General features: G+C 52.0%; 12 protein-coding genes across 12 annotated transcripts; 5 read left to right on the plus strand and 7 right to left on the minus strand.

Annotated features, from left to right (window-relative positions):
• Positions 1–176: 176 nt before the first annotated feature.
• IML2 (Mitochondrial outer membrane protein iml2) lies at positions 177–2,244 on the minus strand (the record flags this gene model as incomplete). The annotated part of the gene is made up of 2 exons (XM_064834764.1): positions 177–2,126; positions 2,194–2,244. The coding sequence occupies 2 exons, from the start codon at positions 2,242–2,244 to the stop codon at positions 177–179; spliced, it is 2,001 nt and encodes a 666-aa protein (XP_064697635.1).
• Positions 2,245–3,299: 1,055 nt separating this feature from the next.
• Positions 3,300–5,125, minus strand: LTS14_002058 (uncharacterized protein; the record flags this gene model as incomplete). Its single annotated transcript, XM_064834765.1, has 3 exons — positions 3,300–3,368; positions 3,423–4,388; positions 4,439–5,125. The coding sequence occupies 3 exons, from the start codon at positions 5,123–5,125 to the stop codon at positions 3,300–3,302; spliced, it is 1,722 nt and encodes a 573-aa protein (XP_064697636.1).
• A 237-nt stretch (positions 5,126–5,362) lies between these two features.
• SEM1 (26S proteasome complex subunit) lies at positions 5,363–5,681 on the plus strand (the record flags this gene model as incomplete). The annotated part of the gene is made up of 2 exons (XM_064834766.1): positions 5,363–5,507; positions 5,572–5,681. 2 exons carry the CDS (start codon positions 5,363–5,365, stop codon positions 5,679–5,681), a joined length of 255 nt encoding a protein of 84 aa, XP_064697637.1.
• Positions 5,682–6,040: 359 nt separating this feature from the next.
• Positions 6,041–7,300, minus strand: PGK1 (phosphoglycerate kinase; the record flags this gene model as incomplete). Its single annotated transcript, XM_064834767.1, has 1 exon — positions 6,041–7,300. The coding sequence occupies one exon, from the start codon at positions 7,298–7,300 to the stop codon at positions 6,041–6,043; it is 1,260 nt and encodes a 419-aa protein (XP_064697638.1).
• Positions 7,301–8,321: 1,021 nt separating this feature from the next.
• LTS14_002061 (uncharacterized protein) lies at positions 8,322–9,123 on the minus strand (the record flags this gene model as incomplete). Its single annotated transcript, XM_064834768.1, has 3 exons — positions 8,322–8,414; positions 8,526–8,993; positions 9,046–9,123. 3 exons carry the CDS (start codon positions 9,121–9,123, stop codon positions 8,322–8,324), a joined length of 639 nt encoding a protein of 212 aa, XP_064697639.1.
• A 737-nt stretch (positions 9,124–9,860) lies between these two features.
• LTS14_002062 (uncharacterized protein) lies at positions 9,861–12,299 on the minus strand (the record flags this gene model as incomplete). The annotated part of the gene is made up of 2 exons (XM_064834769.1): positions 9,861–9,975; positions 10,027–12,299. The coding sequence occupies 2 exons, from the start codon at positions 12,297–12,299 to the stop codon at positions 9,861–9,863; spliced, it is 2,388 nt and encodes a 795-aa protein (XP_064697640.1).
• A 377-nt stretch (positions 12,300–12,676) lies between these two features.
• Positions 12,677–17,796, plus strand: MON2 (Endocytosis and vacuole integrity protein; the record flags this gene model as incomplete). The annotated part of the gene is made up of 2 exons (XM_064834770.1): positions 12,677–12,821; positions 12,914–17,796. The coding sequence occupies 2 exons, from the start codon at positions 12,677–12,679 to the stop codon at positions 17,794–17,796; spliced, it is 5,028 nt and encodes a 1,675-aa protein (XP_064697641.1).
• A 23-nt stretch (positions 17,797–17,819) lies between these two features.
• Positions 17,820–18,966, minus strand: LTS14_002064 (uncharacterized protein; the record flags this gene model as incomplete). The annotated part of the gene is made up of 4 exons (XM_064834771.1): positions 17,820–18,358; positions 18,412–18,576; positions 18,629–18,773; positions 18,829–18,966. 4 exons carry the CDS (start codon positions 18,964–18,966, stop codon positions 17,820–17,822), a joined length of 987 nt encoding a protein of 328 aa, XP_064697642.1.
• A 355-nt stretch (positions 18,967–19,321) lies between these two features.
• Positions 19,322–20,127, minus strand: LTS14_002065 (uncharacterized protein; the record flags this gene model as incomplete). Its single annotated transcript, XM_064834772.1, has 3 exons — positions 19,322–19,468; positions 19,524–19,954; positions 20,055–20,127. The coding sequence occupies 3 exons, from the start codon at positions 20,125–20,127 to the stop codon at positions 19,322–19,324; spliced, it is 651 nt and encodes a 216-aa protein (XP_064697643.1).
• Positions 20,128–20,359: 232 nt separating this feature from the next.
• Positions 20,360–21,550, plus strand: TSC10 (3-dehydrosphinganine reductase; the record flags this gene model as incomplete). The annotated part of the gene is made up of 3 exons (XM_064834773.1): positions 20,360–20,479; positions 20,531–20,662; positions 20,714–21,550. 3 exons carry the CDS (start codon positions 20,360–20,362, stop codon positions 21,548–21,550), a joined length of 1,089 nt encoding a protein of 362 aa, XP_064697644.1.
• A 786-nt stretch (positions 21,551–22,336) lies between these two features.
• Positions 22,337–24,554, plus strand: MFS2_1 (MFS siderochrome iron transporter 1; the record flags this gene model as incomplete). The annotated part of the gene is made up of 6 exons (XM_064834774.1): positions 22,337–22,694; positions 22,752–23,361; positions 23,419–23,637; positions 23,696–23,814; positions 23,878–23,939; positions 24,018–24,554. 6 exons carry the CDS (start codon positions 22,337–22,339, stop codon positions 24,552–24,554), a joined length of 1,905 nt encoding a protein of 634 aa, XP_064697645.1.
• A 460-nt stretch (positions 24,555–25,014) lies between these two features.
• LTS14_002068 (uncharacterized protein) lies at positions 25,015–26,673 on the plus strand (the record flags this gene model as incomplete). Its single annotated transcript, XM_064834775.1, has 4 exons — positions 25,015–25,080; positions 25,136–25,514; positions 25,568–26,405; positions 26,463–26,673. 4 exons carry the CDS (start codon positions 25,015–25,017, stop codon positions 26,671–26,673), a joined length of 1,494 nt encoding a protein of 497 aa, XP_064697646.1.
• Between the last annotated feature and the right edge of the window lie 56 nt (positions 26,674–26,729).

A 26,729-nucleotide genomic window follows, 5' to 3' on the forward strand; every position in this document is an offset into this window, starting at 1 on the left:
GGCGCTCAGATATAAAACCAGGCATATTATCATGAAGTTAACAAAAGCAAAACGAGGTATGATTCGGTTGTATAGGGAGACATGTTGTCATGGTGCGATACATGTATCCTGAACATATCTATATCTACACTTCTGCATTCCTCCTCGTAACCTACCATGCTCTGAATATGCCGAAACTATACACTACTGACACCGCACTTCCTCAAAGTCTCCCTAGCTGTTGTGACCTTCAGGCCGACTCGCGCCTCAAGCTCATAGCTCTCCGACTTCTCCACCTTTGCGATCTCATCACTACATTTCTGCAGGATGACTTTATCGCCATGCTGGCCCCTCGCTTCATCCCAATAGCACACAGCCATCTCGTAGTGGCCGACAGGAATTGACCAGACATCGGCATTGTCGCAAGCCTTGAGTTGCAGCAAATCGTGGGATAGCACACCCTCAGACAGCATTGCTTTAGCCTCCGGCACACGATGCAGGAATCGAAGACAAGTTGCTTTCAGCAAGGCCTGGAGTGCTTTCTCATCGGCAAGTTCCTGCGCCCATCGAGGATTGAGACTGAGGTCTTCCGACCACTCCAAATTCTGCAAATGCTTGAGCAACTGCTTCTCGTTCATGCGCTTGAACCCAGACCAGAAGTAGGCCATCTCCGCCACTGGGCTCACGCCGACAGCATCAACGAATTTACAGCCTTGCGTCTTCGTCCGATGATCCCATTTCTTGAGCTTTCTGATCACGAAGACGTCAAAGGGGAGCTGTCTGCCCATGAATCCTTTCTTGCCGACATTCGAGTACACCTTGTGTAAGTTCTCCTCGGCCTGCTCGGCATAGGCCGCCGCCGCTTTCGGATCGTTGACCTTGTGCGCACGATACAGCTCGACGTAGCATACCCCCGCAATATAGTAGTAGAGAGCATGAGACCAGCTGTTCAAGCCCACACACTCGATAAAGCCCGTCGCACATTCCTCATACCGATGCAAGTACATGCAGTTCAGACTTCTCTCGAATCTTCTCAGCGCCTCAATCTGCTTCAGGCCACCAGGCGTGGCGTCGTTGGTGATCGCAATAGCTTGCTCGAGATTCTTCTCGGCACCAAGCATGCGTGCCTCCTCCAATAGCCACAACTTCGACCTAGGGTAGAGCTGTCGCATTTCCTGGAGAAGATTCTTTAGACGAGCCTCGGGTACTGCATCGTCCATGAGGATATCACAAAATGCTATCGCGCCATTGTAGAAGCCTAATGTTATGAGGCCAGCCATGGCGCCGTTGATATTCTGCTTGAATTTTGTCGCAGACCACAGCATGCGTAGTCCTGCTTCTCGGTCGCCGCGGAACGAGAAGATTGATAACAGCTTTGCAAAAGCCGGTGGTACCATTGAAAGCAGTAGTTGAAGGAGGCCAAAACAAAGCGCAACGCCAGAATGGATGAAGAGATCGATTGGATCCGTTGTGATCGATCGGAAGTCAACGTCGGCATCTGCTTGCGCAAAGGCAGTGGCTGTAGTGGCGCCGGCCCCAGTTGTGGGCGCTGATGATCCTATACCACCGTTTGGCTTGCTCGACATGTCGTCCAGCGTAAGCTTTTCGAGGTCCGTCTCAGTCAGCTCGCCATTGTGCCTGTGGGTCGTCGTGCCGTCCTCTGCATCCACAAAAGCACCCTCGTCGTCACTATCGGAGAGGTTCGCTGGTGTCAGGACGCCCGACCCTTCTGTTGGTGTCTGCAAGCCCGTCGACGACAACTTATCTGTGGAAGACACAATCGATGTCTGTGAAGTAGCGTTGCTCCTTCCAATACTCCTCAAGTACTTCTGCTCGGCCTCACTGAGCTCGTACAACGTGGCAAATGCCTTCCGCAGTTTATAGAATCCTCGCAGACTCTCCGTCAAGCTCTCGTTCAACACACCGATAACGGCAGCCATAAGCTGGCTTTCAGCATGACATAGGGCATATTCTGCTCCAGCTGGGTAGATGGCGCTCTGGTGTGCTGTGCTACGGTCCTTGATCGCTCGCCGCTGATGTTCAGTTGCTGCCTCTTCTGCTTCAGCGATTCGTGCTCCAGCCTGTTCCATCACCTCCTTCTCGAATCCCAAAGTAGCTCGTAGGAAGACAGCCGTTGATAAGCCGAGCTGGTGAGAACATTATCCGTCAGCAAGGCGTCGAGGCAGCATTTCCAGCTGTGTCCGTATATCTCACTTTGTGGAAAGGCGATGTCCCTTTGCTTAACTCTGCTTCTGCTCGTTCCATGTCTGTCGTCTCATCAGCACGTGCTCTTCCTGTCCAAGTCGTGCGCTCGGAGTACCATACCATCATTCATGATATGGCTGGCCGCAGCCATGGCCTCGTGTACTATGCTCCATCAGCAACTCCATTGATAATATCAAACACTCAGAATGGCCCTACAGGCATGAGGCTCATCAATGGCCGTGAGGCTCCTACTGGCAGCACTCCCGGCCTTGGTGCCAAAAACGCCACCCAATGCTCGTCTCATGTTCGCACAGATCGAGAGCAATGTGTACGCCAAGTGGCACAGGAAGTGGTCTAGTCCGTGGCGAGAAAGTACTTATTGTTTCATGGCGATCTTTCAAGGTACCAAGTACCAAAAAAGACATATAGTAGTGACGCCAGCTATGGCGGGCATGACGCCGCGGTCACTACTGCAGTCTCGGGCTACTGATCGAAGGAGGATCGGGATGGGAAGCCGCTGCGATGATGCAGTTGCACAGCCCAGGTGGATCTCGGAAACGGACATCACGATTGCCCGCGATTTGACGGACTTAGGTAAGCTTCAATCAAATTGTGGTTGACCAAGCTACTTCAGCTTGACAGGGCAAGGTGTGCGAGTGTATACTCTACCCTTCAATAATCTATCCTTCGCTCTCAACCCCTCGTAATAGTAATGTCAACGTATCTCGCGACTACGATCAAGCACCTGTGCTCGTGAGGTGAAACGGATCAGGTCAAGCCTTCCTTGTTCTCTCACGATGATAGCACAAAGTCTGTCGAGCACCAAGTCCGTCGAACTGCGCAAGTATCATCAGTATCACCCAGCACAACCATGACATCGCATAGGAGCGGCAAGATGGCAGCAGCTCAGACTTGCCTTTACCAAATCATCGATGGCACGCCATATCAGACGCACAACCACCACCATCAGAGAATGGCGGGTTGCATCGTCAGATCATAGCAAGCATCTCATAAGTATCTGAGCCTGAAGAACGAGTTCCTCAATCTCGTCATCATAGCCGATTGCCAGGAGAAGGAGATTGAAAGCGGCTCACCTTCAATTCTGGGAGCGATGATCATGACAGCAATGTCGTGCCTTTGGTCTTGCCCGTCTCCATCTTGGCTGTACGTGCGCCAAACTGGATCTGTCCACTTTTTAGCTCCTACAGATCATGGCAATTGATCAATTGAGCACTTACAGCACGCTTCTTCTCCTTCGCCACGCCCTTCATTCCAAGCTTCCACGCCAAGCACCGAAGCACTTTCTTACCCGGCTCAAGAAGCTCACTCCCGTCGTTTGGCGTCTCAGGGAGAGTCTCGCCGAAGCCGCACTTCTCATTAACCGGCACACTCATGGCCCAAGCAAGCACTTGCTCATCAAGATATGGAAATCTTGCTTCCCTACCCCAGTGACTGATCACACGATCGTCTCGTCCTAGATTTCGTTTGCCAAGTCGTCCGATGTCAAGGCTTAGTTCATCAAGTAGACCCTCGTAGCCTTTGCGTGCGAACGCTGTTGCATGTCTTTGGTAGCCACCAAAAAGCTCGTCTGCGCCTAGTCCGTTGAGCAGGACTCGTGCGGAAGTAGTGTATGGCTCTAGCACGTCGGGTGTCGGGGACAAGAAGCCTTGACCACGTGATGCAAAGTATAACGCACATGAGATGCTGAGGTCCATTTCCGTGTTGTGCGGATGCATTAGTGTGATGACCTGGTCGCGGTGGTCTAGAGTCTGTACGTATGGTACATTGATCGCCACGAAGTTCCAGTGTCGTTCCGGGCACACTTCCTGCAGCTCTTTGTACGACGCGCACCCGGTGATTCGATCCGGACAGAGTTCGTATGCACTCTCAGTATGTGGTTTGTGCACGCGAGGATTCTCGAATGCCACGTTGAGAAGGTCTACGATCTCATCCATTGGTAAGATATCGTGAGCTAGTCGAGCGAGCACGGTACAGTCAAGTCCGCCGGAAAATAGTATTGCAAGCCTCGTTCGTGGTGAGCTCGCTTCGCCCGATTGCAAGCATGGTGGCACTGGGATGCTGTCAATTCGCACGGCCAATGCTCGACGAAGCAGCTTTTGCAAGTGCTCCACGGCCTGCGACTTTGCGTTGAGACAATGGTCTTGTGCTGGCAGGTCCAGGTTCAAAGAAAGCTTTGGAATCACCTACCTTACCATGAGCACAGAAGCTCACCTGGCCATTGATAGAGACCTACCGTCTTGGAATCGTCAGTGACTTCCCGCGGTTCGCACGAGCTATAAGCAGCGAATGATACGGCCTCCTCCATTCTATTGCCAGCATTCTTTGCTTGTAAAAGGTCTAGACAGTAGACGCCGTCGGTGCCAATTTCTTGCCAGGAAGTGTTGGGTGTACCAGCAGTGACGCTGCATAGCAGCCAGTTTCCCATTTCAGTACATCCACTGAGTAAAGAACGTCGGCCTAGGAAGTCGCGGCCATAGAAGAGTAAGTTATTCGCCGCATCGTGGAAGACGAAAGCATATGGTCCAGCGATTTGAGACAAAGCTGATGCTAGATTTCTAGCCCGCGCGATGATTGCTTCGCCACGACTCGGTGCCTCATTTTGCTCACCGGCAATATTCTCTAGCAGCCTTGCCACGGCCAGAGTGTCGTTGCCGGAAGTCGGGAGTCCCGCAATACTCCAGGCTTCACCGTTCCAGCATAGCGCAGACCCGGACGTTCCAACAGATATAGGTTGGTGCACGGTATGATCACCTCGCAGCGATAGTACCGTGGCGTGTAGCGAGACGTGAGGTCCATGCTCTCCGTGGGAAGCTTTGTGTTGTCCGGTACTGTCAGGTCCGCGCTGTTGAAGTTGCTGCTCCAGCTCAGGCGATGGCCGAATATGTTGACTGTCGCTGATGGCGGCAAAGATGCCGCACATAATATCTTTGAGAGTTTGAGTGTTTAAGAAGTGAATGCAGGTTGATGGTGCACGAGCCCAGTGTTGTGTCTCAGGAAAAATGCACATCTCTTAGCGTGCTGGCACAGGCAGCCAATCGATCTCCAAGTTGCCCATGCGGCTCTGCCGATACATTCGCAAGCTCTCGTGCCTGCCGCAAGCAACGAATCACCAATACAATACCCAACGCAAATCTTCAACGACTCTAGGACCACCAACATGTCAGGGGCAGCACAGAGCACCGCAAGCACGACAAAGCTGCAAGACAACAACCAAGATCAAGCCAAAACACAAACAGCACAACCACAGAAGCCCGCTGCGCAATTAGAAGAGGATGATGAGTTTGAAGACTTTCCTGTAGAAGGTGGGATCACGTTGTATGCCTGGTGGGATACGAACGCCGAGGGCTGACGAATCAAATCCAATAGACTGGGCAAAAGAAGAGGAAGTGGGCGCACAACAAACCAACACACATCTATGGGAAGAGAGCTGGGACGACGACGACACGAACGATGATTTCTCTGTGCAGCTGAAGTGAGTGCTGTTACACCTGAGCAGTTTCGGATGGCTATACTAACGACAGCATAGGGAGGAACTGAAGAAGATGGAAGGGCAGAGGAAAGGCTAGGAGCCATCCATCTCTTGATCCAAGAACACGAGAGCCGACGGGAACCATACCACATCATGAAGCATAAGCGACGGCATCCGGCGTAACCTCGTCACGAGCAGGCGAGCTCAACGAGAAGGACTGGAGACGAGGTAGATGAGGCGGCAACGTGCTTTCGATACAGCATGATTATCATCAATCATGAAAAGAACTCATCTAACTACATTCTCGCTTTCAAGCCTTGTCCTACATCAGACTACCTTGCGCGAATTTTCAGCCATCAAAGTAATCTACTTACTCGACAGAGCAGCCACACCAGGCAACTCCTTCCCCTCCAACAACTCCAGACTCGCACCGCCACCCGTAGAGACATGGCTCAGCTTGTCCTCCACACCATAATTCGCCGCCACGGTCGCCGTATCTCCACCACCAATAATCACAATCTTCCCACTTTGCGCAGCACTAACCGCATAATCCATCGTCTTCCTCGTTCCATTAGCAAACTTCTCCATCTCAAACACTCCAGGAGGCCCATTCCACAGGATGGTCTTGGCGTCATCAATAGCCTCCTTGTACAACTTCAGACTCTCCTCACCGCAATCTAGCGCCATCCAGCCGTCAGGGATGCCGTCCTTGTCCGTGGCATACCCAGTCTTGGCATCCTTGTCAAATTTATCCGCGGTGATATAGTCGTTAGGAAGGGTAAGCTTGACATTATTCTTCTTCGCCTTCTCCACCAACTCTGCCACCTTCTTGCTCCCCGCCTCATCGAACAACGAGTTCCCTATCTTGACATTCTCCAGCGTCTTCTTGAACGTAAAGGCCATACCGCCGCAGATGATCAGGCTGTTGACTTTATCGAGTAGGTTCTCAATGAGCTGGATCTTATCGCTGACTTTAGCGCCGCCGAGGATAGCGAGGAAAGGTCTTTGAGGGTTCTCGAGCGCTTTAGCGAAGTATTCTAGTTCCTTCTTTACGAGGAAACCAGAGGCTTTTTGTGGGAGTTCAACGCCGACCATGCTGCTGTGGGCGCGGTGAGCGGTGCCGAAGGCGTCGTTGATGTAGACATCTCCTAAAGCTGTGAGCTGTTTGCGGAATTGCTCAACCTTGCTCTTGTCGGCTTTAGTCTTGTTGCCATCCTTGTCCTTGCTGCTACCCTCTTCTTCGATGTGGAAGCGGAGGTTCTCGAGGAGGACTACGCCACCGTCTTTAGTGTCGTTGACTGTCTTCTCAACTTCCGGACCCACGCAGTCGTCGGTGAAGGTCACATGCCTGCCTAGGAGCTTCTCAAGCTCGGCCTTGACAGGCTTCAGGCTGTACTTGGGATTGGGCTTGCCGTCTGGGCGACCGAGGTGGGACATGAGGATGACTGCCTTGGCGCCATGTTCGATGGCGTATTTGATTGTGGGAAGGGCGCCGACGATACGCTGGTTGTTTGTGATCTTGGAGTTGGTCTCCTTGTCCAATGGCACGTTGAAGTCGACTCGGACAAGCACGCGCTTGCCCTTGAGGTCTACGTCATTGATGGAGAGTTTGTTGGAGAGAGACATGCTGGGTGGATATTTTTGTGAGGAATGGCTTGGAATCTCGTATGTGGTATTGCGGTAGAGTGCTTCTTTCGAGTTCTGTAGTAAACAAAAAGTGAGCTCTTGCCTGTCTCTGCCCCGCCATCGGAAAGTGACGATGATTTTGGTGGGGTCATCCTTTGCGTTGAATCGTGGCGGTCCGATACATTTGATCGTTCGGACAACAACATCCAATGGCATAGTGCAGCACTAATGAAGAACGTACCGTACTCTTTGGCGTCTTTGCTCATGGATATGAACATCAGCCAGCCCATCGTGATGTTCCCAATGTCTTCCGCAAGACCTCCCCACGTCATAGGACAGATATACGCTGTGTATAACAGACAAGCCAGAGCCAGGAGATACAGTGGGGCGACAGGGCGATAGCATCTGCTGATCCATCCAGAATAGTCCCAGGAAATTAGGCATGCCCACAGCAGACACGCAAGCAACATGTGGGAAAAATGGTTGAAGCGAATTGCAAGTTGCATTATCTGCGACGACTGTTCCGGACACGTCTTGAGTGATTCATGTGATGGTCGGCTGTATTGTTCTATGTCGTTAACCGTGTTGTCGTGGAGGAGACGCATGCGAAGTGAGGCAGCGTAGGGCAAGCAGGACAAAATCCAGTCGCGAGTGCTATGGAGGGAGGCGAAGTATAATGCAAGTGCAACTCTGGGAACGAATAACCCTCATATGGACGGAAGTCATGTCCCATAGGCAAAGCAAACGAACTTCGGGCCTTCGAGGTATGGTTTCGGTGCGTGTGCTTATCAGAAGGATTAAAATAGGGTTTGGGATGGGCTGCCTTGACTTCAATGCTCACGATACGCTTTCGAAGCGGCAGGTGAATTTGACCTAGACAACCATGTCAATGCGCCCTCGCGCCATACTCCGCGCTTCATGTCCAAACTCAGGGCGCCTGCCCGTCCCGGATCCTGTCGAGTGTTCGCCATGCGCCTAGGAAGGATTCCCAAAGTTGCTATGTCGCGTCCTGCCCGCCTCTCTAAGGTGAAGCCAGACCGATGCTTTCGTCCTCTGCAGAATTCGTCAAAGAAAGGTACGCAGTCCACGCAATACCAATGGTCGACACAAAGGGCTATTCAACAGTCAGCAAGGGGTCCAACATCCTCAAACGTATCTCCTCACTCACAATCTGAAATTGTATAGGTATCAACCTGAAATTGATGACCTGCACAAGTGGCCATACCAAAAAATTGGCCTTCAACGCCGGCAGGTACACATCCTGGAACTTCTTCGCAACAGCCCTCCTCCCTCCCCCTTCAGCCACAGTCATAAACGTAAAGAAACACGCCAACCCCACAGGTGCAAACAACAACTGATCAAAAGCCACTCTCTTCAACGCCTGTAACCCCGCACCCGACACGCCCGCTTTTATCGGAAAAGTGTTACTCAGGAACGCGAACCACTTGTGTTGCAACGGCGTCATGATGAAGGGGTATGCCATGAATCGCACCATGCGCTCGAAGTCGAAGGGTGGTGGGGCGAGGCGTTGGGAGGGCGAGTCGGGCCAGGGAACTTTGCGATCCATGTCTTGGATCTCGATGGAGAAGAAGTCGTCTTTGTGGCCAGGTTCGGGGTCAGATTGTCGTTGGGCTTGACGGCGGCGGAAGGCGGTGAGGGTTTGAGCGGTGGTGTCTGCTATGCCTCCCAGAACCTGTACGTTCGTTAGTCGTGGGATTTCGATAAGGGGCTGAAGGTGTTCGTACGGCATTGGTTATCATGGTCGTGAAGACTGGTCTATTCGCATAGTAGGCGTTGAATTTCCGCACCAGTATCGACACCATGGTGATTTGTATGAGGGCGATTATGGCATGAAGCAGAGGCTGTCACCGAGTGATGGCGATTAGCATATGATACTCCTAGGTCGCGTGCTCTCTCGGTATGCGCAGAAGACCTCAAGCCAAGGAAATTGCGTGCGCCCTTGTCCATCAAGTCCAGCAGGGTATGCTTACATATCGTCCATAGATGTATCGGCTATTCAGCTGTCTCAATAGCCTCTTCCTCGTCTCATTGACCACCATCTTCAATGGGGTTGTACAGGGAGTTTCGGCCGTTCAAGGGCAAGAGTATGTGGTGTCGTCACCTGTCGCTGCTCGTGCAGGTTGCGTGTCCGTGCGGTGTTCCGGATGGTCTGCCCAACTCTCTGCTGTCCGCTACTACGCTATGCGAAGTCGAGTCCTCAATCTGTACAGTGAAGCAGTGTTGCTCTTCTAGAGTCGCCAATAATGCAGGCGCCTCTACGCTGGAGCATGGGGTGCACCTGCACCTGCACCTGCACTGCGCCACCGAGGCATGCAAGATCTACGTTTGGGGCTGCCGGCTTCCGCTGCAGGCTAGGATCATCACACGAGTCACGATCTACATTTGCAACTATTTGAACCAGGTTTTGATTTACGATATTTACGAGATAACAGGGGACAACCTGTTAGTATTACGGGGTGGTCATGCTTTGAATCGCCTCCTGATAGACACTATGATATGTCTCGGCTTATAAACATTACATACGTGCAACACCATGGTATCATCCGCTCAATGCAAGACAGGCATCAACAGCCCTACCAACATTACCTTCTTGCGCTCTGGTCACGTCTTCGATAACCTCAGCGTCAAGATTAGGAAACATGCTACGGAGGGTCCTGCATGACTATTAGCAAAGCCTCAAGTAATGCTGAGTGGCGACACCATACTCAACCACAACTTTGTGCTCCCTGGCACGTACCCGTTGTGCCTCTGCGGCTTCAGCATTTGCCTGCTGTACCGCCGGATCCTGAACTATTCGTTGCTGACCTGGCTGTCTCGATGACGACCGCTTTGCATGCTCCGTACTGGGTCTCCGAGGTAGTTCGGGAGCAGGACTCAGCCTTCTTGGTGACGAGCCAGGTTGCGACGTACTCGCTGGCTTGAGAGTAGCTTGACTCTGTCCACCATCATCTGAGAAAATCCGCCCAATACTGCTCAAGGGCTTCTGTATTGTGCGAAGCAGGCCAGAAACAGCATCAAGGTCGTCATCTTCGCTTACAGGACTCTGCGGTGCTGGTTGACTTCTCTCGCTGAGCCGTTGATTACCGTTTCGCCGTGGGCTTGATTGCTCGGCGTCCATACTATTGTTGGGCGTGACTTCGGCTCGACTGAGCGCGCTCTTCTCGCTCAAGTGCTGCAGTGCCCGGACAGAGGCAGCATGGCTCTTCTCCTCATATTCTTGTTCCTTGTTCTCCTCTGCGATAGCACTAACAGCATGTTCCACATTCCTTTCGAATTCCTCGTCCGAGATAGTAATGGTGGTGCGATCCAGATTTTCGATGAAGGTCACCACGCCCATCAAGGACGACATGTAGTACCCAGCCTCGCCACCCAATTTGTCTTGGTTCCGAAAGCGCCAGATATACTGCACATTACTGACAAGACTCTCCGGTCGAGCTCTCAGTACGGTGTATATGAGCAGTGGAATGAATGCATCTGCAGATTGGTCCGCCTTCGCACTTTTCAACAAGCCGAATATGACCTTACAACAGTTCAGCACACAGATGACCTTGTCTCTGGGTGCTCGGTAACTGTTGATCTTCAGCAGTTCCTGCTGCGCCAGGCCCAGGAACTTCTTGCCCTTATCGCCAATGGGCTTGATATCGAGATGTTCCTCGCTAATCCAGCCGTATATCCGGATCTTCTGTGCGATGACTCCGTCCCGCTCTACATCCTCCTGATGTTGGCCTCTCCGCCCAGGGCCGTGCGGATTTGCTGCATCTGCTTGAGATCTAGCACTCTTGCTTTTGCGCGGACTGCCTGGGGCAGCAGGAATAGCTGGTGAGAATGTCTGTGAATATAGTCTATTCATGACCAGCTTCTCCATTCCTTCTTTCGCATTGTCAAACTCGTCATCCGAGACCGTCCGCCAGACTTCGCATTGTGCCATCTTCTTTGAGATGAACTCAAGAAAGTCGGAAATAAACTTGACTTGTTCGTGTACCATCCACCGTTTCTTCGCAAATTCTCCCAGGAAAGAGCGTAGGAAGCCAGCTACAGGATCTGCAGTCCGGTGTCTCAATTGCTCAAGGAAGCGATGGAAGTCGAAAGGGAGACTCGTCTCGGGTTCTGGTGAAGGTGGTGGTGGTTGGAATAGCGATCCAGATTTCATGCTAATTAGTGACTCGTTGTCATCGTGAACGGCTGGGCCCGAATTGCCATACTGATTGCTATTCTGGTCCATACTGTGCTGTGACGATATGCTCTGGCCAGTGGTCTGTTGACTTAGATTCTGTTCTAGGCTTGACGTCCGTGGTGGCAAGACCAGTATTGGTTGTTGTCGTTCTAGTCGAGGTGACATGATCTCCTGTTCACCCGCAGCACCATTGCCGTCCGCGAACTGATCCATAATGGTCTGTATCTCGAGCTTCATGGGTTCGAGTGCGCCTTGAGGTGCCTCAGGCACATCAGACGATGTCTCGTCGATCGGAGGATGTTTCTCATCGTACTCTGGCTCAGCCTCTGCGGCAGCTTTACCCTTGTCCTTCGCCGGAGGAGGCGGATGTGGTGGAGTCGCTGGTAAAGATTCCTTGTCTACGACTCGCTGCTCAACGTCTATCTTTATATTTGCTTGTTGTTCATCCAGATGCATCTCTGAGGCACGCCTAGCGAGATGCTCACTTGCTTCCTGCTGTATTTGTTCGGAACTCCGACTCTCACCTGTATTGCTCTTGACATCCTTGCCAGCCTCGATCTCTGCGTACTCGGCACCATTCTTCGCATACGCCTCAGGATGCGTGACCGTAGAATCTACTCCAGTGGTTGCGGGTGCCTTCTCTGCGTCCTGGTTCGTGTCCGAAGTAACGGCATCATCCACGCCTTTGCCCGCAGGCGGATTCCTCAATCCCTCTGTAGCCTTCAGGACGGGGTCGACTACACCATGCACAACTTCATTCTGCTTCTGGCTTGTTTGCTCTTCTATCACGCTTGGTTCGGACATAGACAACACTTCTTAGCCGTGATTGTATCAAGGTAGCGTTTGTGAAGACCTGCATTCCGCTGTTGTATGCGACAGAGCTACAGCGTCTTTTTATTATCGTAGTGTACTAAATGTGGTCGGAGACCGGCATGCATAGTTACGTCGCCAGCATGTGGCACATGGCAAAAGCGTTACTTCGGTATCGGGCCGGCACGAGAAATAAGCTTACGCGTGCGCCATCGACCTGCCAAGTATCCTGACGTTGCTCTAAATAGCTAACACGACATCTCTCGACAGATCACCGCGTTCAAAGCCCGATCTGGTACTCTCAAGCTATACGGTGATGCTGATATCAGCCGCTTGGCTCGAAATCTAGGTCGGACAAGCATGCCTCGACGATGACGGCGACCCTGTTGAGCAGCGAGCTCACAAACCTGATATCTGAGTCGAAACGCAAGAACACCGACCTAAGAAATGCTGCGGAAAAGAGCCTCCAAGAGCTAAAGTCGCTGCCGGCAACATCGGAACAACAGCTCGCTGCTGGTGAGGACCATGTATCTTACTATAGTCTTCCAGACGCTGATTAACAAAAGATCTCAGTAGACGGTCCAGCTTCATTGACCCATTCTTGATAGCATGCGAGACTGTAAACGTCAAACTTGCTAGCAGCGGCGTTACGTGTCTCCAGAAACTCGTCATCTCGAGAGGCTTGCCCAAAACCCGGCTACAGGAGACACTAGATGCGTTCAATGCCTGTGCCAATCTTGGTCTAGAAATTCAGCTGAAGATACTCCAGGCTCTCCCTTCGCTTATTCAGAACTATGCCACCGAGCTAAGGGACGAGCTCCTTGCTGGTGCACTGCAGCTATGTGCTTCATTGCAATCTGCCAAGGCTCAGACGGTCAGTGGCGTCGCCGCCGCTACGCTCCAGCAGCTGGTAAGTGCTGTATTCGAGAAAGTCGTGGACGAGGATCGCAAAGCAGGAAGCATAAGTACCACTCACGAAGTACCTGGAGAGGAAGGACCAATTGCACTTCGACCCGCGGCGTACGATGCCTATCGCATGTTTCGTGATCTGGTCCTAGCTGCAGAAGATCGCCCTACCAAATTCGTGCAGCTCACGTCCTTGTCGCCTGGTTCGAGTCTCGAGCTTATATCGTCAGCTTTGAACGCTAATGCACGTCTGTTCGTGTTCCACTCGGAACTGAGTAGTGTCATCAGCTCGAATCTCCTACCGGCTGTCACGCGGCCACTATCTGAGAAGGCGTCGTTCGGGCTGACGATACGTGCTCTTCGTCTGATCGATACGCTATTGTCAAGATACTTCTCCCGATTTCTGGATGAATTTGAAGTAGCGTTAGGGCTTCTCACTCACCATCTTGAGCTCGATCCCGCTGCGCCATGGAAACGAGTAGCTGCTATGGAAGTTCTTCGCAACTTTTTGAGCCGCGGAAACGCAGTCATAGACGCATATGCTGCATATGATGGGTCTGAGACCGGGAAGTCGATTGTACAAGATCTGCTATCCTCATTTGTGCGATTATCGGCTGAAAAGCCCGCAGCCATTGGGCTAGGTCAACAATCTAGCGTGCCCGCTGGTAGCCGAGACAACGGTGACCCAGCAGTGGAGCAGACAACCCTCGAGGCCGCAACTGGCATGGCTGGAGTGATTAGCTCGGTCCTTGGTGTTGCAGAGGCCAACGTACCTGGGATCAGTCCTGCCTGGAGCATTCCTAAAACCGCATGCTTGGATCAATTAGACAAGACAGAAGCTCCGGCACTACCGGAAACATACATATATGCCATGGTTCTAGATTGCGTGAACAGTATCTCTGACAGCTTAGCTCGAGTCGTACTGCCGCTTACAGTTCAGCATGAGAAGCCAGAGGACGCATCTGCTGAGACTCCATCAGATAGCAGAGATTCGATCAAGCGGCCAGTCAACATGCCCAGGTCGCAATCGTTTCGCAAGCGTGCTGTGCCCGTGAACCCGTTGACACCCGAGAATGGAGCTGTCACGGATCGACTACGTGCAGTGGCTGGGCTCGTCGAGCATTGCTGGCCTGCATTTCTAGCCACTTCTTCCACATTTCTCAACGCAACGCTAGAAGAGCAGTACTATCGCAATCTCATCAAGGGACATCAGCGCTTTGCACAGGTGGCTGGTCTACTGAGATTGACCACGCCACGAGACGCTCTCATGACCACATTAAGCAAGTCCGCCGTACCACCTCATGTCCTCAATGCTGCCATGATGGAGAGCACCAAACCTTCCTCCACCTCGGTACCTGAAAGCCCTCGGATCTTCTCCAATCCCAGAAATCTGCTCAGTGTCGAAAGTCTTGTCAGTCAAGCATCGTCGCTGACAATGGATCGCGAACGACGCTCTTCTATCGAACCTGCACGACCCATGCTATCGACCCGGAATCTTCTGTGCTTGAGGGCTTTATTGAATCTTGCGATTGCGCTTGGTCCAACCCTTGACAAGGCCTTTGCAGTAATTGTGGATGTGCTACGGCAAGCAGACATGATCCTTAGCTCCACAATATCACAGCATCTCCTTCGTCAAGGTGCTTCTAAGAAGGGCGACGATGCTCCTTCTGCTGTCCGTACATTCAGTTCAGAAGTGGCTGCGGTCGAATCTGCTGCCTCGCGCCTGCTTGAGAGCACCGCTGATTATCCCAACGATGCTTTCTTGTCCGTGCTCCATGCTTTCATCCGCCTACTTGGCACGAGGCCTCTGGAAGCGCCTTCCTCACCGATTACGGAAAGTGTCTCGCCACCTACTACACCCACGTTGCGACAAAGGAACTATTCTGGTTTACCTGGTATAAGCACTCTCGCCGAAATGCAGGCCAGGGACTATCAATTTGTGATACCGAAACTTGGCGTACTTGGCCGCATGAATATCTCACGCTTCGTGGTGTACGATCCTGCAGACAGTGGTTGGTCTCTTGTCGTCGATGAACTTGTGCAGATTGCGTGCGGTGCTTTGAACCCAAGAGAAGCTCGACGAGCAGCAGCCAGCGTACTGTGCGAGATGATGGCCGAGTGCATCATAACCGCATTTGACGAAGATACCAAGCATCGGTCTGTTGTGCAGCGCCGCGCTTTTGTGGTTATGCTCGAGATGATTAACGGCATATATGCTGATGATGGAGAGCCCACCAATACAGATGTTGAAGTGCACAGTCATGTGCTGGAAGCCCTAACACAAGTCTTAGACCGTTCTGGTGAGACTCTGGCCGCTGGGTGGCATACCATAATTGCAATTCTGAGCACAGCTTTCGAGCGCACTGAGTCCCGTCCATTCGTCTGTGAGCAAGACATGGGACTCGGCATTGAATGGCACTCTATCTCCAGCGAGCTCGTATCTGCTCACGTCGCTCGTGTTGCGTTCAGCGCCACGCAGCTCATTTGCTCTGACTTTTTAGCTGCTCTACCTTTGGCCGTCATGCCCTCTCTCTTGGAACTGCTCTACCGATATACTGCCCAAGAGGGAGATCTAAACATGGCGTTGACTACCGTGACGATGACTTTAGCGGTCGCCGGACATATCATTACGGATGGGGCAGCGGAGGAGATGGAAAGCTTGGCGTCGGATCTCGAAGACACCGATGATATGCTGGCAGATGTGGAGAATCATGCAACTGAACGCAAAGCTGCTCAGCTACTGCTGCTCATGCTCAGGCTACGAAATGTAGTACGGGACACAAAGAATGAGATTCGCAATGCAGCATACCAGACCGTGTGCAGCATTACCAAAAATGTTGGCACGACGGTGACACCCAAGGCATGGGACATGTTGCTGCGCCATATCTTTATGGTCATTGCAGCCAACGATATCCGGCTGTACGCAAGCGAAGACATTGACGCTGCAAGCCCATCAGCAGCCTGCGCCAAGAGCGACCACAACGTCTCTGCGCAGATTATGCAGGGCGTTGCGAATCTCGTAGTCCAGCATATCTCTGTGATCGAGCAGAGCAGAAGGCTACCAAGCCTGTGGGAGATCTTCTTGACTCGCCTCGAGGCATATCTCGATTGTGAGGACCACAGGCTCAACACTAGCGTATACACTGCGCTTGCAGGGATACTAGGCCAGGTAAGAGAAGGAGCAAGTGTCTGGACGACTCCTATCTATCGCACCATTGCGTTGTGGCTGAAGAGGCCACCGGAGCTCTCGGATGATGAGCAAGACAAGCAAGACAATCAAGCTTCGTTCGTCGCTTACATGGACACAGCAATTGAGCTTTATCGATTGGCTAAGGAAACCATTAGTGGGCCGCAGACTCGTAAGATGATTGATAATATCTTTCACTGCGTGGAGCGTTCCAACGGTCCGAGATACGCAGCCGATGTCAACTCTATGAGCACCTTGCAAACCAAGGCTATGCAGCTGCTCGACAATATCCGTGTGGGCCAGGATCAATTGTTATCGAGCCTGGTAGTCACCGCCTCCGAGATCTCACTCCTGCATCACAAAGGCGCGAGCTCGAACACGAACCACGGGCCTACTTTCATAGCCATCTCCAGTCATGCCATAGACTGGCTTGCCTCTCTCGTGCAACATCACGCAACGACTGATCTGGGGGACATCAACATGAGTGCCCTTAATCAGGCCGTGGGCGCACTGCAACACATGGTACATAGCAAATATGCAGTGCCGGCGAAGTGCAAAGATAAGTACCTTTGGCAACAAGCAACCACCACTGGCTTGAAGCTGGTAGAGCCTATACTACGAGTTGCACGTGATACGAGAGACATCAACTCAAGGAACGCTTTGTGGACAGAGACGATTCAGCTTGTAGCGGGCACAGTCAACGCTACAGGTCTCGATACCATGACAGAGCAGAAAGCCATCGAAGAAGATGAAGGTTCTGATATCGAGAGCTTTGAGAAGTGGAAGGGTATGCTTGTACCGTGCGTGGGCGATTCAACACTGGCCGTCGAGATCCGCAATTCTCTTGTGCGTGCGCTATTCGACGCCTCTATTATTCACAGAATCGAGCCAAGCGAGGTGCCAGATGCCTCCAGATCTCCGTTGGAAGGACTGCTTGAGCTCAGGCGACCGCGCGCGAGGCGTGTACCATTCTCACCACGCGAGCGTATGAGTTACGTCTGCTTCGATGAACTCATTGCGCTTGCAACTCGCCAAGAAGATACAACCGAGCACACAAATTTGGCACAAGCAGCCGCACCAATGCTTATTCTTCGACTGGCCGTGCCAATCCGAGCATATGTCATCGATCACCCGTTGCGAGGTCGGCGACCTCAACCTCTTTCCGAGCTAGAGGAACTGCTCTTCGCGTTTGGGAAGATCAAGACTATCAGATTGCATCCTCAAGCTTTGGCTGCAGACTCGGTCGCATCTCGAAAAAGTGGCCCAGATGCTCATGTGCAACTCCTGTACCCGCTTCTCGTGAAAGCTGTTGCAGTAGCAAGTAACAAGTGGTGTGGAGCGGAAGAAGTGCTGCTGCCACTGCAGTCTGTGCTGGAAGGTATCACCCCAGTGCCATGAGTGGCACTCTCCGAGCCAGTCAGTCAGTCCGTAAACTCCCAAACCATAATATGATCTTCGGACTTCATGGTGGCGTAGGCGCTGCCATCGAATGATGTAGCTATCATTGCGAACCAGTCATTGCTGCACACCTTCAATGCTGGAAGGAGGATACCGATAACGAAGCTCGAAGGTATGAAGCCGTGCCATCTCAGTGCAGACACGCCGGAGCTCTCCACTCCTGACATCTCGTGCTCACTGGCTAACGGTAGAGCTCTCACTGACCCGCTGGCCACAAGAGTCATCCATTCCAGCAGTGCTGTAGCCTCATCGAAGTCATGTTCATCTACGACGCCAGGCCGAGCCGGCATTGTGCGAGCTTTGGTATGGCTGATTTCAGCCTCGATGGCACGTATCGACGGTTGGTGGGACGAGATGGGACCGCTGAAGTCTCCTGGAGATTTCGAATTGTATATCAACCACGCGACGGAGCGGTTGAGCACATTGCGGCAAGCCCAGACCAGGCGATCGAAGCCAGGCTTGCCACTGACCATAGATGGTAGGCGCAGATTTACTTCGATAGCTATAGAGATCAGCTCAGCTTAGCTCAATGTAATTGGTACTAGATAGACCTACCATATCTTGATTTGACATGCTTTCTCCCTTGACTTGGTATTGCCGTTCCAGGCAGACCCGTACGCTCGAATGCCGGCCTGTCGACCTCGAGCCGGAGCACTCCTTCACACAACGAGTACATATGGTCTATGCCTGGTCGTCCTTCAGATAGCATGAGGATGTCGTCTTGGGAGTGTCAGCAAATGTTTCGTCGTGAGGTGCGAGACATGGAACTCACCACTTTTGATGTACGTGTTGAAGAAGTCGCCGTCAAGGATCTCACTGAGCTTCATATACACACGAGCATAGTGTAGATCGCCTGGTCCCTTCGTAAGTGCTGCATTGAGCTTGTCAAGGTGCGTATCAGGGACGATCAAGTCAAGCTGGCGAGTTGTTAGCAGGAGTGCTCTAGTCGCCGAGCATGCGGTGTCAGTGTACTGTGTGCGTAAAATTCTGCTTCACAACAGTTGCCAAAGGCTGTTTCTTGATGGGAGGGTGGTCATGATCAACGAAGGTCGGTAGATTGGCTTGCGTGAAGAAGCATTTTGGCTTAGGCCCATCACGTGTAAGGTGCATGCTTTCGCCTTCAAGATTGGTACTGATACATAAGCGTTTTGTTTCTCACAGTATTCAGTTCTCGCTCATTAGCGGCCTTTCACGCAGTTTTCTGCATCGAACTGTGAGAGGGAGCTGTTCGGCGGTCGAAGGAAGCAGGAATCGTACGTTTGGTTAAAGTCTAGGCTAAAAGTTTACTGGCTCGGGCACGAATATTCCATTAATCAGATTGACTGAATATCGCTCGATGATCACGTTATTCAGCTAATCATGAAATACAACGTGATCCAAGTAGACGCTGGTAGCCATTCCAACAACACCTTTGTATCCTTCTGGCGAACCTGCTACAATGCCACCCGCATAAGCATCGATTAACCTAGAAGAAGTCCTCAAGGAAGTCGGCATCGCGATCCTGATTACTTGAAGCTGCAATGGCGTCTTCGTCATGAATATCCTCATACATATGGTCCTTCTGCCACTTCATCTGAGCCCGCTCCTCCGCTAGCCGCTCCTCGTCCTTCTTCTGTACTCTTTGGTCAGTACTGGTCATGCAATATCAGGCTCGTCAAATCCCTTACCTTCTCTTGTGCGGCTATCCTCTCAGCCTTCCTCTCCTCTCGGTCCCTATCCATCCGCTCCTGCCTCAAGTCCGGATACTTCTCCACCTTGGTCTTATTCAAACGATTCACGATAGCGTTCTCACGCTTCTCGACATAGACTCGCTTCACCAGCTTGTTGTCCTTGAACCCAACCTGACCAGTAGCCATGTTGCCGCTCTTTTTGAGGTTGCTCCATGGCGTGTAGATGACTGTTACGTTGTCCTTCTTGTTGCCCTCGATGCTGTTGGCCTTGGTGAGCTGGCCGCAATCGTTGAGCAGCTCCGGGGAGATAGTCTTCCATTGATCTGGCGTTTGTGGAGGAGGTAGTCGCAGGTAGATATGCGCCGAGGAGAGATTGTCAGCGTGGAACCACACGTCTTCGGGCCATCCATGGGCGATCAGGTCCTTCGCTGGTCAGTAACCAGGGACGGCAGAAGCGTACAAGCGACAAACCTCATCTCTGCAAGTGTCAGCATTACGATCGTCCTGGTCAAGGGCAATCTCGCCTACTCTCAACTTTGTCTTTGCCCACGTAAATAAAGGCCGAGGGCTCCACGACGTTGCTGGTGTGATAGAACACCATCTTCAGATCTGACAAGTGCGTACTTGACGAGACGGCAAAGAAGCGTATTGGTGTGAAATCGCCTTAAGCTACCTAAATGTATGCCTGCACCACGACCTCCAAGATTATTAGATTTCAAGCTCGCATTACTAGCGCGAGTGCTTATTCATCCTTGGATATTATTATGAGCCCCCAACTCCCGCCATATAGAACTAAAGCGTTTGTCACTGCATACATGTAGCCGCCTGGCAGCATGACTTCGTCTGGACTGTTCTACTGGGCCACCGCGTTACTTTGTGTAGTCGTTGCCGCGCTAGCTAGCGATATCATGGGTTTCTTCTCCAGCGCCAACCACTTCGATGTGAAAGGAGGCGTAGGTCAGATTCATCCCAAGCAGGTCTTACATATTACTAACATAAAGCAGACTGTGATGGTCACGGGCGGGTCGCAAGGTATGGGCAAAGCAGTCGGGAGACTCTTGGCATCCAAAGGTGCGAATGTTGTCATCGTAGCACGCAATCAGCAGAAACTTGACGAGGCATTGAAGTACATCTCAGTATGTATCCTTCTGGTCACTATCATCTGCTTGTCCTCTGACACCTCATAGAGTGCAGCCGCGCGACCGTCCCAAAGGTTCCTTGCCATAAGCGCAGATGTCACCAGCGCAGAAGAGAACATTCGCATCATCAACGAGGTCACCGAGTGGAATGCCGGAAGTCCGCCAGATGTTGTCTGGGCGAATGCGGGCTTTGCGCGCCCTGCACTGTTCATCGAAACTTCGATAGAAGACCTTCGAAGCCAAATTGACATCAATTACCTTGCGGCCTGTTACCTCGCTCATGCAACCCTCAAATCATGGCTCCGACCTGCCAAATCGATTTCTGTATCCACGGCTGGACAGTCTCAAGCCGCTAGGCCCCGACATTTCATCATGACCTCCTCCACGGCCTGCTTTGTTGGTGTGGCAGGCTACGCGCCATACTCGCCTGCGAAGGCTGCACTACGCTCCTTGGCAGATACGCTCCGAAGTGAGGTGAATCTGTACAACGGCTATCGCCGCGCGCATCCGGACACTGGACCTCGAGCAGATGTGAACATCCATTGTGTACTACCAGGCGGGATCCAAACACCCGGAAATGAAAACGAGAACTTGACCAAGCATCCAGTCACTCACCTACTGGAAGAAGGCGACCCAGCTCAAACGGAGGACCGAGTCGCTGCTGTTGCCGTCAAGAGCCTGGAGAAAGGCGGCTACCTGATCACGACGCAGTGGCTTGGTCATGCTATGCGTGCCGGAGCGTTGAGTGGCAGTCCGAGGAACAACAGATTCATCGATACTGTTTTTGCCTGGGCGGTCAATGTCGCTTGGTTGCTCATTGGGCCAGATATGGAAAGCACCGTCTACAAGTATGGCAAGACGCATGGAGTAGATTTACCAGCTTGACCTGGACGGCTGAAGGTCTCGCGACGAGGTTTCACAAAGTGGATATTGATCTTCTGCTTTCCGTTAAAGGCGACTACCTACATATGCCGGCGTGTGAACCTCTCAACATGTAAGAGGTAGTCAGCAGAGGCAGCGAGACCGACGTAGATTGTCCGTGCTAAGAATATGCTGGTACAGGCCACGATAGAAACGTGGTTCAACGATGCAGGGTTTCACCCGCACCGGGCGGATCGCTGCTGTCGTCCATGTGGCAAGGACGGGTTGTGACAAGTACCGGGACACTATTGCGAGTCAGTAGCATTATTTTGATCAGGAACTCACTTCTTCCGAGGTCGATGTCCGTCTCGGTGGCCGCCTGCATTAACACCGAGTTGCGCGTCGAATCGACTAAGATTTTTGGTGGTGATGTCACCCGCGGCGTCGAAAGCTTAATTTTGTGCTCGGAGCCCGATTGCATTATTTGGTCTTTGGAAGGGCTCATCACGGCACCGGCAAGCATCTCGCCACCGTTTCTACCAAGCGCCCAACTATAGTACTGTTATGTGTAAGCTAAGTATGGTTAGAGTTTGTCAGTGACGACGGTGTTTTCTTTACTATGTAATGGCACAACAGCGTAGATGCCGCAGTATTGGTATACACATCTCATCTTTCATCCATCTCGATTTGCGCCATTGACGACCTATCCTGGGACGCTACCACTCTAAGGCCATAATTCATTGGACACTGGCACCGACATCGTATAGCATATCACCTTCCCAGGATCTGGTCTAGGACAAGCCCGTCGCCATGAGCCACGGCGAGAAGGATCTGGAGTCTGGCAAAGCGACACAGATTCCACATTTGAAGCAAGTCTTCGATCAAGCCGGCATCACTCCAGAAGTTGTGAATCACCACTATCATGGTTCTGGTACTGAGGACGATCCATACGTTGTCACATGGATTGACAACGACCCTCGCAACCCCATGAGGTATGGCGCAGTCAAGAAATGGAGCCTCACCATGCTTGTAGCATTTGCTACACTGGCCGTGGCTTTTGTGTCCAGCGCATTCTCTGGTGGTAGCAAGGAAGTCATTGAGGAGTTCCAATGCAGTCAGGAGGTCTTCACCCTCGGCCTGTCGTTGTTCGTTGTTGGCTTTGCGGTCGGTATGTGTCACCTTGAAAACGTGGACTCTTTCGTGCATGAGGCTGACAAAGGAGTAGGCCCACTGTTATGGGCACCGTTATCCGAGCTATTCGGCCGTCAAGTACTCTACGTGATAACCTACGGCGCACTTACGGCATTTAATGCTGGTGCTGCTGGCTCGAAAAACATCTGGACTCTGATCATCATGCGATTCTTCGCCGGAGCTTTTGGTTCTTCGCCTCTGACCAATGCTGGCGGTGTCATCGCCGATATCTTCCCAGCTAAGGAGCGTGGTCTCGCAATGTCGCTCTTTGCGGCAGCACCATTCCTTGGACCAGTCATCGGGCCCATCGTCGGTGGTTTTGTAGGCGAGACTATTGGTTGGCGTTGGCTGGAAGGCATCATGGCCATCTTCACTGGAGCTCTTTGGATCCTCGGATCATTTCTTATACCTGAGACGTATCCTCCAGTCATTCAGCGCCAGCGTGCCAAGAAGCTGAGCAAGATGACTGGTAAGGTATATCGTAGCCAAGGTGATGTCGACCAAGGGCCGACCACATTTGGCCACGTCTTCAAGACTTCGCTTTCTCGACCGTGGATTCTGCTCTTCAAGGAGCCGATCGTCCTACTCTTGAGTATTTACATGGCCATCATATATGGCACGCTCTATATGCTGTTCGGCGCCTTGTAAGTTTGAACATAACATGACGATTTGGAGACCTGCTGACTGTTGGTCAATTACAGCCCTATCGTGTACCAGGAGAATCGTGGCTGGAGTGCAGGTATCGGTGGCCTGGCGTTCCTTGGTCTCGCCGTTGGCATGGTCATCGCTGTGGCGTACTGTATCTGGGACAATAAGACATATGTCAAGGTGGCAGACGCAAACGATGGCTTTGCGCCTCCAGAAGCCCGTCTACCCATCTGTATGATCGGTGGAATTGCTATACCGATTGCCCTCTTCTGGTGAGTTCAGGTCATTCGTCCCATGACCTCTATCTTCGCTTGGCTGACCACATCCTAGGTTCGCGTGGACCAATTATCCCAGCATACACTACATGGTATCCATAGCTGCCGGCGTACCTTTCGGGTTTGGCATGATCCTAGTCTTCCTGGGCATCATGAATTACCTCATCGATAGTTGTAAGTCATACTACCAGTGTTCTCGACAGAAGAATATGACAATGGACACTGACTTTAGTACAGACACCATCTTCGCAGCCTCCGTCCTTGCGGCCAACGCTGTGCTCCGTTCGGTCTTCGGCGCGGTCTTTCCACTCTTCACCACTCAGGCAAGTCAAGACTCTTCCAGCCCACAGCATTGAGCGTACGCTAACGATTTGCAGATGTACAACGGTCTGGGCATACATTGGGCTTCATCTGTCCCAGCATTCCTGGCCTTGGTCTGTGTTCCTTTCCCATTCTTGTTTTACAAGTACGGACCACAGATCCGGAAGAAGTGCAAGTATGCTGCAGAGGCTGAGGCCTTCATGAGAAAGATGCAGCAACAGATGCAGGACAGTGAGGAACATGACGAAGGCACTAGTGATGCCGATACTGCTGTTGCCTCGCCTCATGAGGAGGACAAGGCTGAGAAGGAGAAGGAAGGTCAGGAAGAACGAGAAGACGAAGAGCAAGAAGCTATCGATTACTCGTACGAGCCGGAACGTATGGCGCAGACGGGCAGCACATTCGAGACAATCAAGACGAAGCAGCGACGACCATCTGGTCCGGCCCATACCAGGTCTTACGACTATAGCCCTTTCGACCTGGACCGCATCAATACCCGTGAGAGTTTCAGGAACGAGAGGGGTAGTCTATCGAGAACGAGCTCCAGGAGAAGCACTCGTTCTCGTGCAGAGTCTCAGGCGGGTAGACGGTAAAAGCAGGACTACTGCTAAGTGTGCCGTGATTAGCGTTGGTGTTGGGCGGTATTGGAATCCTCATGTAATGCAGCGTTCGAGCCGAATAACAGCGTGCCATCAGCACTCGTCTAGTGCAGAACTGTCATCTTCTCATCCTTTCTCTCTTCGTGCAGACCTCGCAAATGCACGCGCATCGGAAGTACATGTAGGATTCAACGCAAGGAGCTAGGTTCGCGGGTGGTGTAGCACAGCGGGAGCTTGAAAAGAACGTTCAAACGTGCATCACTGAAATCAAGGCAAGAAGAAGTGGAGTAGAACATGCCTCAGCTGCTGCCTGTTCTCCTTCCGAGTATCTCGTTACAAGGACTCGCCATGTTAGAGGCTGGTGAAAATCTCGAAGTTCAGACGATACCATAACATCAAGAAGAACGCAAAGCCAATACTCTAAGACACTAGTTCCATCACAAGGACTTCAACGATGGAAGCCCACCAAGAAGCAGTAGCGCATATATCCTCTCAAATCTTCAGCTTCCACCAAAAACAAGTAGGTCCCTGTCAGAAGTCCAATATCCTCGTCCATAATGCTGACAACCAAGTAGGTGCCTTTCCGCCTATACCATGGCTCAACAAACTCAACCCAGAGTCGCAAAATCGACCCAGAACGTATGGTCGACACTTCACAGCTCAATCATGTGCTCAAGATCGATGACAAAAGCAAGACATGTCTGGTCGAGCCGAACGTACCAATGGACCGACTTGTGGACGCCGTCATGCCTTACGGACTTGTACCTCCGGTAGTGATGGAGTTCCCAGGTATCACGGTCGGTGGCGGCTTCGCAGGGACTGCAGGCGAGAGCTCTGGCTTCAAGTATGGGTTCTTCGATAGTACCGTAAACTGGATCGAGATCGTGCTGGCCACTGGTGAGATTGTGACCGCGTCTCCGACTGAACACTCGGATCTGTTTTATGCTGCGGCAGGTAGACCTCACCATGAGAGTAAAGATCCCCGTAGCACTCTGACAGACTCGTAGGCACCTTCGGAACTCTTGGCGTGACAGTCCTACTAGAGCTACAGCTCATCGATGCAAAGCAGTACGTCGAGCTGACGTATCAGCCTACCTCGAGCATTAAAGAGACCTTGGCCGCACTGAAGGCTGCATGCGAAGCCGAAACCAACGACTATGTCGATGGTATCATGCTTGCAAAAGACCGCGGTGTCATCATTAGCGGAAAGCTCACAGACGAGGTCGCCAGCCGTACCAGAACACAGCGATTCGCGCGAGCTACGGATCCCTGGCATTACATACATGCGGACCGAATCACTCGCGGTAGCCTTGAAGCAGTGAAAGAGGCTACACCCTTGCGAGACTACCTCTTCCGCTATGATCGAGGCGCCTTTTGGACGGGACGGTATGCCTTCAAGTACTTTCTGGTCCCCTTCAACCGCATCACCCGTTACCTTCTGGACTACTTCATGCATACGAGGGTCATGTACCATGCCCTACATGCATCTGGCCATGCCAAGAAGTACATGATTCAAGACTTGCTCCTGCCCAAAGCGTCCGCTGAGAAGTTCATCGAATATGTCAGCAATGAGTTCGACTTCTGGCCACTGTGGCTCTGCCCTTTCCAGCCAAAGCAGGAGCTTGCACTGCATCCTAGACATGATGATATACGAAAGGAAGAGAAAGGCGACTCGCTTTACGTCAACATCGGAGTATGGGGACCAGGCTCTACGACATATTCCCGCTTCGTCGAGCAGAACCGCCTGCTCGAGAGCAAGGTGTGTGAGCTTGGCGGCGTGAAATGGCTGTACGCCCAGCAGTACTATACCGAGGACGAGTTTGACTCGATATATGACCGTGAATGGTAAGAGAGCAAATATAGGTTCATTTGATATCAGGAGCCGGAGCTGATGATTTGCAGGTACAACGATCTCCGAGAAAAGTACAATGCAACGTATCTGCCCACTGTGTTCGAGAAGACAAAGGTCGACCTGTCGCAATCAGACAGCGATACAACGACATGGTCAGGATGGCTTCGCAATGTGATATGGAATACTTGGCCATTCTCTGGACTGTATGGTGTATTCAGGACGCTATCAGCAAGAGACTACCTACTGCTCAAACAGAAATAACCTCGATTATCTATTTCCATAGCGCTCAACCGTGATCGAGATGCTACCATTGCCCA

The sequence above is a fragment of the Recurvomyces mirabilis genome (assembly GCF_035927965.1).
Source record: "Recurvomyces mirabilis strain CCFEE 5264 chromosome Unknown scaffold_4, whole genome shotgun sequence".
NCBI lineage: Eukaryota > Fungi > Ascomycota > Dothideomycetes > Mycosphaerellales > Teratosphaeriaceae > Recurvomyces > Recurvomyces mirabilis.